At 33.6% G+C, this 13,814-nt stretch overlaps 1 protein-coding gene across 1 annotated transcript; it reads left to right on the top strand.

Moving 5' to 3' along the window:
• The first annotated feature begins 10,039 nt into the window (after positions 1-10,039).
• Positions 10,040-12,965, top strand: LOC112283344 (peroxygenase). Its single transcript, XM_024521931.3, has 5 exons — positions 10,040-11,256; positions 11,608-11,757; positions 12,027-12,112; positions 12,310-12,404; positions 12,527-12,965. Exons 1-5 carry the CDS (start codon positions 10,971-10,973, stop codon positions 12,810-12,812), a joined length of 903 nt encoding a protein of 300 aa, XP_024377699.1. The 5' UTR covers positions 10,040-10,970; the 3' UTR covers positions 12,813-12,965.
• The last annotated feature ends 849 nt before the right edge of the window (positions 12,966-13,814 follow it).

Below are 13,814 nucleotides of genomic sequence, written 5' to 3'. Positions count from 1 at the left end.
ATATTTATTGATTTATTTATAAAGGTATTAATAAATGATAGACATGACATATTGACAAAGGCATTAAAATTGAAAGCCTTTGATTAATAACAAAGTGACAGTATTATAATAAACAAATAAAAATAAAAGTAGAATAAGTTACATTATAAAAGATATTACTTTAAATAAGTTGCTAATGATGAAAAGATTGGCTTTTGATATATAAGAAGGCCAAGAAATAAAATAGATGAACAAAAAATGAATCTTAGTGATATAAAAAAATATGCTAAAAGTATATTTTTATAATAGATAAGATAGTTATAGATAGTCTTGATAGATTATTGGATGGATGTATTCATCAAAAGATGGAAGTTGTCTCTTAGAACAACAGCCACTATTTATACGTAATAGATGTTAGAAATCAAAGAAATTATATTCTATACTCTTTTTGTAAGCAACCTTGCTAGTGTTATGTATTACTGACTTCAAAGTTCTTTTTCTTCAATACTTGTTTTATACTTTTATGTACTTAATTTCCTAATAATTTTTTTTATAATAATAAGAAAATAATTATGAGATTAAAAATATTTTTGTAAGAGGTGAGAGTGATTAAATTATAAAATCACTAATTTATTCAAAAAGAAGGTATTTTGGATTTTTTGATGTAATAATATCTTTTTGTTTATTTAAAAAGTTTTATCTTTTTATTTTCTTTTTATTTTTTTTAATATACATCTTCATTAGATATGGCTTTTAGTGAAAGTAAGAACTTAAGAGTAATTGAAAAATTTAAAAGTGACAATTTCTACCATTAGAAGAAAAAAATAGAGCTTTTCTTGGCTTCATTGGATTTTTGATGATGATGAGGAGTATCAACTATTAAATATGAAGAGACAAGTTTTAAGAAAGAAAATATTTGTAAGAAATCTTAGAATGTAAGAAGTTGAATCTTCATTAAGTGAAAAGAGATATCATTTGAAAAATAAAAAACAACTTGGTGATTAGGAGATGAATCATATCGTTCTTGAATTAAGTGAAGAACATATCAATATTACACTCCTTCTCGATCTATTGAATTTGTGTCATGCTAAGAAGTCCACAAATGCTATGAAGTGGAAGAATGCTATGGAAAAGACTACAAATAGTTTATGGACAATGGAACATTAGAGATGACTCAACTTCCATTAAATCAATCTTCAATTGGTTGTTAGTCGGTGTTTAATACTAAGAAAGATGCAATAGATAATATTGTAATATAAAATGCTAGATTGATTGCCAAACGCTACTTATGAATCATTAGTGTTGATTTCAATAAAATATTTGCTCTTGGGACAAAATCCAATACCATTAAAACTATTGTGATGCTTAAATAGATGTGAAGACAATATTTTTAAGTAAAAGGTTAAAAGAAGACATTTTCATAGATCAACACTAAAGATTTATTGAAGAAGACAAATGACATCTTATTTTTAAGTTGAAAAAATCCTTATATGAGGTTAAGCAATTACCTAAAGCATGGTATTAATATATTAACACATTTTTTATAAATAAAAGATTTGAAAAGAGTTAAGTTTGATATTCTATGTATTTAATATAATCAAATGAATTTATATTAATTGTCATCTTTTATGTTAACAATTTCATCAACTTAATCAATATCTTGAAGATGATAGATTGATTGATGATAAATTTAGAAAAAAAATATGTGATGAGTGATTTGGAAGAGCTTTATTATTATTAAAAATGGAATTTATAAGAAATTGTGCTAAAAAGACCATTACAATAAGCTAAAACAAGTATATTGAAGAGGTATTGGAACAATTCAAGATGGAAGAGTATAATCCTATTAGAATACTTTTGGAGATCAATTTGAAGTTGATGAAGCTCACAGATGAAGAATTTGCTGAAGTTGAAGGTCAAATACAAGATGTTTCATATGAGGTAATAATGGACTCACTTATATATATGGAATAATTAGCACAAGGATAGATCTTACACATGCAATAAATGTTGTGAGCCACCACATGTCAAATATTAGACTAATCTATTTTGCAACCATTAAAAGAATCATGAAGTATTTAAAAGGCATTTTACACTTCAAGTTGTACCTTGGAGGTAATAATATTATTTTGCATGGTTATTGTAATGCAGATTGAGTTGGAGATGCAAATGATAGAAGATCAATAATTAAATACATATTACATATATAAAAAATGAACTATTTTATTGAATTACAAGAGATAAATAATAATTATAAGATCAATAATGAAAGTAGAATATATGGCAAAAAGCTATGGTATAATAGAGGTAGTATGGCTAAAACAACTTTTGGAGGACATTGAAGTAGTACAAATAGAAGAAATTCTAATAAAATGTGACAAATAAAGATATGTTGTATTTGTAAATAATTCAAAGCATCATTCAAAGATCAAATAAATTGACATTTAATATCACTTTATATAAAAAAATATTGAAATAGAAGTAATTGATATGAAGAATTGTGCAACAAAAGACATGCTTTTTGATTTATTGATAAAAACATTAATAAAAAATAGACATCACATGTTAACAAAATCATTAGGATCAAAGGCCTTTGATCGATAGAAAAATAGAGATATTAAAGTAAATAAATAAAAATAAAAATAAAATAAGTTACCTTATAGAAGAAATTATCTTGGGTAAGTTTCTATTGGTGAATAAGTTGGCTCTTAGTATGTGAAAAGGCCTACAGATAAGATAGATGAATGGACAAAGGATCTTAAGATTTTTGAACATATGCAAAAGATATGTCTTTGTAGTAGATAAGATATCAATAGAGAGTCTTAGTAGAATGTTAGATAGATGTATTTATCAAAGGATGGAAGTTATTTATTAGGATACTAGGTGTAACCTATATATAATACATAATGGAAATAAGAGTTATCTTATTCCATACTTTTTTTGTGAGCAACCTTAGTAATGTTATATGTTTTAATTCAAAGTTCTTTTTTTTCAATACTTCTTACATATCAAGACATATCTTTTGACTATTAATAATTTATCTAAGATAGTATTTTCTATAAAATAACTTATTCTACTTTCATTTTTATTTACTTACTTTAATATTCTTATGCTTTAAATATTCTACATCATGATTCTTGATGATGTATTTGGTATCTAAATACATTAGTCTATATGCTTTGATTCTTTTATAATATTAAATAAATACATATTTTTTTATCTTTTTTATCTAATTTTGACCTCATATAATTTGATATTATTATATAAGAAATAAATCAAAATATCCTAATATGTAAAAAAAAAAAAAAAAAAAATTGCTACTCCAAGCTTCTAATGGAGTTATTAATTTAAATATATTTTTTATGATTTTTTCTTGTATTTATACCTAAGGTTTTATCTAAGAAGTATTTTTCTTATCATTTCTATAATAATGTGATTTATTCTTTCAGCAATTCCATTTTATTGTGGAATACAAGAAATAAAGGTTTTTCTTACAATGCCTTGAATCTTCAAAAATTTATTAAAATACTTTGATATATATATATATATATATATATATTCATGTCCATTCTACGTGCACAATAATTCTATCTTCTACTTATATTACTTCTTTGCAAGTATCTTAAATTCTTTAAACCCTAAAAAAATATTCATTTTTGGCTTTAAAGTTGTAAATCCATTCTTTTCTTGAAATATCATCAATAAATGTGATAAAGTACCTTGCTCTTCTAATTGATTGCATCTTTATTGGTCTAGAAACATCATAATGTATAATTTCTAATAATTTGCTACCTTCTTTTGCAACTCTATTTGAAAATGAAGCTTTTTGTTTTTTATTTTATATATAATCTTTAGAAGTAAGTGTCATGGCATTGTAACTAAATTAACTAAGATCCAATCTACTTACCATGGATTGAAGCTCCTTCATGCTTTTGATATTTAAATAACCAAGTTGTTGATACCAAATTCCAAACTTATTTTGATCTTGTAAAAATTCAATAAATGTCGTCACTTTAATTCAATTAATCTTTTTATAATTGATGAAATAGAGGTTGCCATTTCTAAAGCCTTTGACAACATCTTATCTATCTAATGTCTTCACAAAATACTCATTCATGTCAAATTGAACCTTACAACCATGTGATACAAGTTTGCTCAATAAAAAGAGGTTCTTCTTTATCTTTGGCACATATAAGACTTTCTTCTTGATGTGATCTTTCACAAAAATCTCCACTAAAATTGACCTAATTTCAATGGCTTGTGCCATGCTATTGTCTTCCAATCAAATTTTTGTTGCTAGATTTATTACATAAGTATCAAATGATCATTCGTATGATATCATGAACTCACTAGCATTAAAATCTATAATCCACTTAGATATGGTAACCATGGAGGCTCTTTTACTTACCATAAAAGCATTGTCATTTCTACCAAAGTTATTACAATCATTATTTGCATTCTCTTTATTTTATTTCTTAGCTTTGTAGTAATTTTTTATAAAATGACTTGATTTTCTATAAATATAGTAATTTTTTATAATATTTTTTAAATTATTACTTTGATAAAAATAATTTATTTTACCTTATCTTGAATCATTAATTTGAAGCTGCTTCTCTTTCTTCTTTGTCACTTCATGCATAAGTCTTGTCTTAACATAATTCAATCTATGTTCTTTCATCTTAATGGACTCTAATACTACAATCAAGTAGTTATAAGACTCTAAAGGGCTCATGAGCAATATCAAGATAATGTCATTATTATCAATTATCTTGTCAACACTTATCAGTTGGTTTGTAAGTACTTTTATCTTATTGATATGAATGACAAGGTCTTCTCTTTCTTCCATCATTATTTTTAAGAACTTCTTTTTTATCCATAGAATATTAGAAAGGTTTCTACTCTCATAAATGTTATAAAGAATCTTCCATATTTTTGCTTGTCTATTGCAAGTAATTATGTGTGAAAAATTGGCATCATTAAGATTCATAGCAATCACCTCAAAAGCATCCTTTTCATGACATTTATATTCTTTCTTCATATTGACATTAGCATTATAGCTTAGAGGTTCTTTTCTTTCACCAAGAATGTTCCAAAGGTCTAATGAAGTCAACAAAAACTTCATATATTTCTTTCAATTATAGAAGTTTTCACCTCTAAACTTCTCAATCATTCTTAAGCCCTTATCTTCACTTGAAGCTATGTCTAAGAATTAAAAAATATGAGATATAATTTTCAAAATCAAAATAAATATGTTCTTACATTAGAAATCAAAAATACCCTCTTTGTGAATATACTAGTAATTTTATCCTTTAATCACTTTCATCTTTATTTTTTAGACTTCTTACAAATATTATATTCTATCTAAACCTCTTTTATAAGCTTTGCTACTCTTTATTCACTTATAAACTCATAAAATACTACTTATTATTATAAAAGGTCTTTTAAGAACTTTAGAACATAAAAGCACAATGTTAGTATACCATTAATGTTACTTAGCAAAGAAACACAATATTAATGTTCTAAAATATCATTCTAAGATATCTAATAACTACCTAAACCATGTATAAACTTAACAACATATAAAAGCAATACTACATTTACAACTAGATGCAAAAATAGGATTATGAAATATCAAACATTAACATCACCTATAATCATAATATCTATTCTTCACAACAATTAAGACTTTAAAGAACTTTCAACTCTCAAGCAAAAGTGAGTATACTTATAATGTATTGAAGAAAGACAACTTTGAAGTCACAACTCATAGCATCTAGAAGGTTACATACATAGAGAGTATGGAGTAAGATAACTCTTACTTCTAACACCCACTACTTTTTGGTGGTAATTGCTGCCCTTAATGACAACTTCTATCTTTTGATGATTACATCCATCCAAAGATATATTAAGTATATCTTTTGATATCTTATTAATTACAAAGATATACCTTTAGCATATTGTTTATGTTTCTAGGATCTTTTATCAAAGATATATATAGCATATACTTTATACTTTATCTAATTATATACTTTATACTCTTATCTAATTATTGGATATTTTTTAGTTGATTCTTTATCTTCTTCACTTTATCTCTTAATCTTTGACTTAGTCTTTTATTCATATGATGGGCTTTTCGCATACCAAAACTCAATTCTTTGATGATTAGTACCTTACATAAGATATATCTTCTATAAGGTAAGTTATTCTACTTTCACTTTTACTTATTTATTTGGATAAGAATTTATTTGGAAATTTTTCAATTCTTAGTATATATGGATGTGAAAGTTGAGAGATTCTTTTGTCTTAACAATGCATGTCTTGTGGTCTAGTTTGTCTGTCTAGTCATGTTTTTGTTCTTATATTGTGTTGCTTCGTAATAATATTCTTATATTTTGTTATTTTTTTTAGGCTTGTGCAAGTTCTTTCAATTCATTTGTAATAGTGAATAACACAGAAGAATGAACCTTGTGAAGATAGACAAACACATATACACACAGAGTGAGGACAAATTAGATCGTATTCGTAGGAGTGCTGCAGAGGAGCCGAAACGCCATGAGGCAGCAGCCGCTAGTCGACAAGAGCAGCAAAATGATGTCATTTTTGCTCTGCAGGTTCTTGCATTCCGGAACTCTTAGCACATCCGTGGGTATTTTGTGATTAGTAACACAGGTTAAAAACGCTGATCATGTCCTGATTGGGAATGTTAATACGTCGTATGAGCTTTATGTAGTCTGTACGATCCAGTGACGCATGATTTTCACCTCATGTACCCGGAAGTGTTCGCCTACTCTGATGAGTTGGATTGCTTCAAGGTCCTGCCAAACAGACAATCGCTTGATTATTTCCTCAACCACTTAGCGTTAGATTTGGGCAGCTGAGGTAAACTTAGGCAGACATGCAGAGAGTTGAGATATGAGAAGGTATGCTATGTTGATGATTCTTGGTGTTGAAAGTACTTTTCTACCAAGGAACCACTGTTCATCCTAGGGATTGTTTCATGCAAACTATGGAGTGCGACATAAAAAGGTCTCATTCTTTTACTTCAATGTTGAACAATACTCTTCACCAACAGTATATTTGATAGGATTCCGCACCTTCCATTTTCTAGTTGTGTGCCTCCGACTTTATCACTGGTAATTTGCAAAAGTGCTTTCCAAAGCATGTGCTAGTGATTGAGGAAATAATCAAGCGTTTGTCTGTTTGGCAGGGTCTTGAAGCAATCCAACTCATCAGAGTAGGCGAAAACTTCCAGCCTGCACATCCGAAGATAAAGACATCACGTGAACGACTGGTATCTTGTGGAGAAGGGATACTTGAAGACCGAGTGGCAGAGAGGGAAATATTTGAACAACCATAATCAATTGCAGTTCCTATACTTTTTTCATCGGCCTAAATGAGATTGCGCTTGGTCTCAATCTATACGCTCTTACAAGTATAAGCCAATTCCCAATCTGTGCCTAAGACCCTGGGCAGAAGCAACCATCATGAATGGTTGGTCAAGTTTGAAACAAACTCATAGCTGACAGAACAGCACTTAAATTGGCCGCACTATCTGGAGATGAAGATACTTGAAGTTCAAACAAACCAAAATAGAGTAAAAACATTTGATTAGAAAGCCATTTGAAAACCTGAATTTGTAGAATTTTTCGTAGCCATTGTCTTGCCTCAACATGAGAGAAAATACGCTACCCCAGATCCCGGAGGACAAAGCCTACAGCAATAAAGAGCTATTGCTTAGGAATACAAGCTCTTTGGACCTGTGACAACATGTAAGGAAGGTAGTAGTCATAACAATGAGGCAACCTGGTTTGTGATGTACCCAAAGTGGCATGCAGATGACAGTTAAATTTCTAGCAGGTTGTGTAAGATTGCATGACATTGAGGTGGCATCCTGGTTTGTGACATACCCAAAATGGCTTACAAACCAATGTTGAATTTCTAGCAAATTGTGTTAGCTGCAAGCTCTACTGTTGTTGACACTTGCCTTTCAATTCTTGTATAAAATTAAAATCGAGGAGAATCCATCTCTACATATATACCCAAAGACACTATGTGTAGTAGATATTTATTTTATTCAAGAATTTGGATATTTCAATTTTTTTTTAATATACTTGCTTATCTTAGTAACTCAAGGGTAATGAAGGCCAAAGTGAAGGCACATTATTTATAAACAAAGTAACAAACATTAAATGTATTAGAAAAAGAAGAATAATGTGACTCCCACTATTGTCAAGATTCAAACTTGGAGTCTTCTTTGCCACTTCTACAATCCACTCTAGCTCTAGATGTACTCCCTAAATTTAGAAATAGATGTGCAAGAAAAAGTTATCTCCCTTATCCATTGTGTTTCAAGCAGAGGGAATATGTGTGAGCCAGGATCTTCTCCCCAAAAGTGCTTCTATGGATGATAATCCATAGATTAGTATTGATCTATGGGGTCCAATTTAGAATTAGTTCTATTGAAATGCAATATGAGTAGAATTTTTTTTTTTTCATGTTTGAAAAAAAGTTAAAAAAAAAACAAAAAAAAAACAAAAAAAACAAAAAAAAACATTGCCAAAATTCTTTGGTATCAAGAGTTGCAAGTAACTGAGTGACAATTTTTTTTAAATGTAAGTAAGATGGCTTAGTTTCATCCTTGCTTTCCTCTATTGCTTTGCTTCTTTTCATTTTCTTTGCTTATTTTCCTATTTTTTGTTATTGCAATAAAAAATTGCCTTAATGAATGCTGAGAAAAATGACTATTTCTCATTTGTGCTGCTTCTGCAAATGACCTTGTGGCCTTTAACCAATCCACCCTAACCCTAGCAGGTGCTAAAGAAACATAGTTGCTTGATAAAGCAATTTACACTTATCACTGTATCAACATTAAACCTGCTTCATGATTATGTTGGTTTGGAGAGACACTCAATGGGTAATCAAATTCACATGTGGTGTTAGGTTGTTGATTTGATCTAGACCACCTGCATGAAAATCACAATTAATTTGACAATGCTTGTAAGGCTATTTTAATGTGCAGTAATAATCACAAGACAATCACCATCATCATCATTTTTTATTCCTCTAGTCCACTGGGTATAACACAGACTGGAAGTTGATGTTTAGATGTTGGAACAGAAGTCACATGGAATGGGCCAATAATCACCATGCTCCTCCATGTTCAAAACATAGGACAAGTGTAGGGTTAAGGATGGTTGTGGTGATGGCGACAATGATAGTAATGGTGCAGTTAATAATGAAACCTGCCCTTATAATAAAAAAATGTGTGTGGTGGGTGATCTGGTAAGGAGTGCTACAGTGAAGAGCACCAGCAGCAGAAGAAGGAGGAAGTGGTGGTGGTGGTCCTGCAACAACCAGAGACTCCAATCTTCTTTCCCAGGTGTCAAGCCTGCATGTCCCTGGATCTTAGTGAGTAGGGAGCATGGCAGCTAATTTGGGTGGCAGCAGTGGTGGGGGTGGAATGTCCCTGCTGAAGTGCTACCCTCCTCCAAAGCAAGCAACCAAGCAACCAAGCATGGGGTAGATGTTGGGGGAGGGGGGGGGGGGGTGCATTCCATGCATGGCAGGTTTGACAGTAGCAGCAGCAACAGCAATTGGTGGCTGTGGTCCTGCAGCTCATAGAGACTCCAATATTCACAAGATGGCAGGCCTGCATGTGTTGGGCTCCCCTGCCTTTCTTTTTCAGTCTCCTTTTCATATTTGTTAATGCAGGGTTCCCTCCCTCCCTTCATTTCTTCCCTTCTAATGCAGAAGTACCTATTTGTAGCCCCTGCTTTTTCTCTACTGCTTAATTCCACTTAACCATTTCAGGGCCTGTGGATGGGTTGCTTCCTTGTATTCACTTGTAACATGCAGCCAGAGAAGACATGACAACACAAACCTATTCCTTGTGAAGATAATGCATACATGTACTCTAACCTTGAAACCCAATGCTAATAAGTACTTACATCTTTAAACTCTGTTATTATCATTGAGATGTAAGAGTTCAAAGAATGCATGAGAAGTAACTGAGGTCTGCTCACTCAACTTGTGTGTAATGCTTAAGTCTTCTCCTCCGGGCCAACAAGGAATGATGATATACGGGATAAAATAATGGAAACAAAATGCACATGTAGGATGAAAGGCGATGCAGAGTCTAATGGGGGAAGCAAGCAAGCGAGTAGGAGAGAAGTCAGAGAGAGAGCGAGAGCGAGGGCGAGAGAACGAGAGAATGAAAGCAAGAGGAGGGTGGGGGAGGAGCATGCACCAAAGCGCAATGCGGAGAGTTCGTGAGTTACCTTTTTTTGCTATTCGGTGCCTCATTTGTTTCCTCGTACATTCCAAGAGCGTTGCAGGGGTAGTCCCTTTCAAACTCACCACTCTCTCCATGTGCAGCCTCCTCCGCCAATGCTACCAGGAACGTCTACAACACTATATATACTGCTAGAAAAGGGAACGTTTAGAAAAAGAAATATAGACAAAGGAGAAAAATAAGATGCAGTCTTCTGCATGAGCGTGGTCCCAACAACATCAACATCCATATCAACAACAAATGCAGCGGCAGCATCATCATCAGCAGCACACTTCCTCATCTTTCCTTGCTTCAATGTGTAATAGTTTCTTCAGTACAAGTCACAGATATCAAATTAGGAAATCCTCCAAGGAGAAAATTAATAAATATAAAGAAAAAATTAAAAAACAAAATAAAACAAAAACACAGAATAGAGAAGGGTAGTGCAGTGGAGTGCAGTGGTGAGAAGAATTTGGAAGGTGGGGGGGACAGGGATAGCAGCGGTGGTGGCGTGAGGGCGTGGACGCCACACTGCGGCCACGCTGCCAATCGCTTGGCACGTTGCTTGCTCGCCAATTGTCCCCTTCGCAACCCCTCCTCTCTGCTCCGCCCTGCCCTGCCATGACCCTCGTCCATTCTTCCGCTACACTGCTGCGCCTCTCTCTCTTTCCGTCGGACTTGTGCTGGAGATAAAAGCCCCGGGTTGCTGTAACTGTATTTAATGGTCCGAGTTTCTCCCTCCCCTGCCAATCGCCGCACCATCTTCGCACTGTTTTTACCCTTTCCTGTCCCTAGTCCTCTCTCTTGTCTATCCCTCGCTCCCTCCGATTTCGCGATCCTTGCTCTCTGCCTCCGTTCCTCTTGTGCTAGCGCTGACATGGCTGCGGCTGCGGCCGAGACCGCTGAGACCGCTGAGGGTAATGAAGCTCTGCAGACGGTGGCCCCCAAGGCTCCCGTAACCTACGAACGCGTCGTCTCCACTCAGAACCTCCGTTTCCCCAAGCCTCGTTAGTCCCACCTCTTCTCCCTCTTCTTTTATCTTCTTCTTCTCACTTTGATGCTCGTCTTTCATGATAATTCGTCTTAAAGGGTACGGCATTAAACTAGCCACAGCGATTCGGTCTCATTTCAAAATCATTCATATTATGTGTTGCTTGATTATATCTTCTACATGTTTGAATATCCTCAATTAGGGTGTTGCTACTGCACCTACAACTTGTTTCCTCGAGAGTATGATGACCCTGTATTATTCTGTCCACAGTCTTGAATTGCTGCAAGGCTGGAGTAATGCAACTACTCCAACCATGAAAGAAGCCCCATAGTTAAATACTAATCGTGGTGACAACATTAATGTGCAGATGTGCCTCGGGCGTTGGAGGCCGTAGATGATGACCATCCTCACGGTACTCCCGGCTACAAGAACAACGGGTATTCTGTGCTACAGCAGCATATTGCCTTTTTTGATCGTAACAAGGATGGCATTATTTACCCGTGGGAGACTTTCGCAGGTATGTGTTTGCCCCTATTACCTCCTAGTCCTTACACTGTAACGATTTTCTTTGCGGTAGGTTATCATGGAGAGATTATCAGAAGTCTTGCAGAGCTTCATGGCACTAGATGGTGGAGGATCAACGTAGCGTATTTCTTGGTCCAATCACGGTTGCAGTTCAGTTGGCAGGAGAAACAGCGTTGAGGATTTGTCTTTCGTTCATTCAATACCGTAGCTGTAATCCAGTTCTGTGTGGATGCCGTGTTTCTCATTATAAAACATTTGCAGGGTTTCGAGCGATCGGATTCAATTTTCTTATCAGTTTCCTGGGTATGGTCATCATCAACGGTGTTTTTAGTTACGCTACCTTGGAGGTAAGTGAAGTTTGTCATGTCACCAATATATCCATCAGATGTGAAGATTGCTCAAGGAAAGTCCCATCTATAGTAGAACTGCAAATTCTGTTCGAAAGTACTTGGTCCGTGTTTGAGTTTTCAACTAGTCATTGAAGATTTGTTCTCACCGCATTGTTAAGCATGAATTGATGGACGTTGAGTTCTGCTTTGTGCAGTCTTGGATCCCGTCGCTCCTTTTCCCAATCTACATCAAAAATATTCACAAAGCCAAGCATGGGAGTGACTCTGAAGTGTATGACACAGAGGGCAGGTAAACATCAGTTAGTCAAACTTTGTGTGCCCATGACGGTCACAGCTGAAGAAGGATTGATTGTAGGGGGTGAAAGTCATGATTGAGTAGTAATCGGATCTTGAAACTGGATGTGCTTTTAGGTTCGTACCGGAGAAGTTTGAGGAACTGTTCAGTAAATTTTCCAAGACTGACAGATCTCGGCTACGTTATGATGAACTGTATTCACTAACAAGCGCGAACAAGAATGCGTATGATCCGTTTGGGTGGACGGCAGAGAAGCTGGAGTGGGGTATCACATACCTGCTTCTCAAAGACAAAGACGGGTTTGTCTCTAAGGAACAAATTCGTGGAATGTATGATGGAAGTATTTTCGAAACCATCGAAAGACAAAGGGAACTGAGTAAGATGCAGAAGAAGAAAATGTGAATACGTGCTGGAAAGTTGGTAAACGTGTTTGACTTGGATATAATTCCCTGCAAAGCCTTGAAGTAACAAGACACTGGCAATATTTTCCTAGATACATCCTGATGTACATTTACAATTTCGTATTATGGCAGGTTCTACAGTTTTATATTGTAACTGTTGGCCCTTTTATGGATGAGTGCTTTTGTGGCATGGCACTCTGTTGTATCTCACTAGCAGCAGCACATGCAGAGCAGAGGAAGCAGAGTGTGGGATATATTATGTGGGGATGAGACCCTCGGGGGGTGGGTGGGGATGTGGGGAGTGTCCAGCAAGCTCGCTAGTTCCATGCCTGTCCATCCAGTCATGGGATTGTCTCCATTTCTCAATCTCTCTCTCTTGCATGAACATTGGTGAACATGTTTTCAAAACTTTTTCCATTCTTTAATCATTGTGTCTCTTTTTCTCTACAAGAATGGATACACATGCATGAATGCCTGCATTATATATACACACATTTCTTTGTTCTCTTTTAACACTTTTGAAATCTTCAGTAACATAAACTACAAATAAAGTATGACATACTGCATGACAATTGCTCTTACCATTTAGTCATTGGTATATTGCCATAATGTTGTGTTGTAATTATTACCTGTGTGCATGACAGAAAAATAATATTTAAACTACAACTTAAATTGTTCATGTTAAACGTAATTCACAAAAGTAATTACTAATTTTTGACAAAATAAATAATTTTTTACTACACATTTTACTTAGTTACACATTTTAATAATAGTAAAATATTTTGCATCTACTTAATTCAATTAATTCTATCAATTTTTAGAAAAACGTCCATTAAAAATGAAAATTGCACACATTTTTTGTTATTTTATTCTTGTTCTTTTGTAAATCTATTAACAACTCACCAGTAATAAATATTTATTACATTCTGGTTTCATGATTTTGCAACTTATCTTAAACAATGGTTGGATATTATTTATACAGTATTTATATAATGTATTTATT

This window comes from Physcomitrium patens, chromosome 6 (genome assembly GCF_059467195.1).
Source record: "Physcomitrium patens ecotype Gransden chromosome 6, ASM5946719v1, whole genome shotgun sequence".
Classification (NCBI taxonomy): Eukaryota; Viridiplantae; Streptophyta; class Bryopsida; order Funariales; family Funariaceae; genus Physcomitrium; species Physcomitrium patens.
Note: the sequence above shows the minus strand (reverse complement) of the source record. Positions and strands in the feature narration are given on the sequence as shown.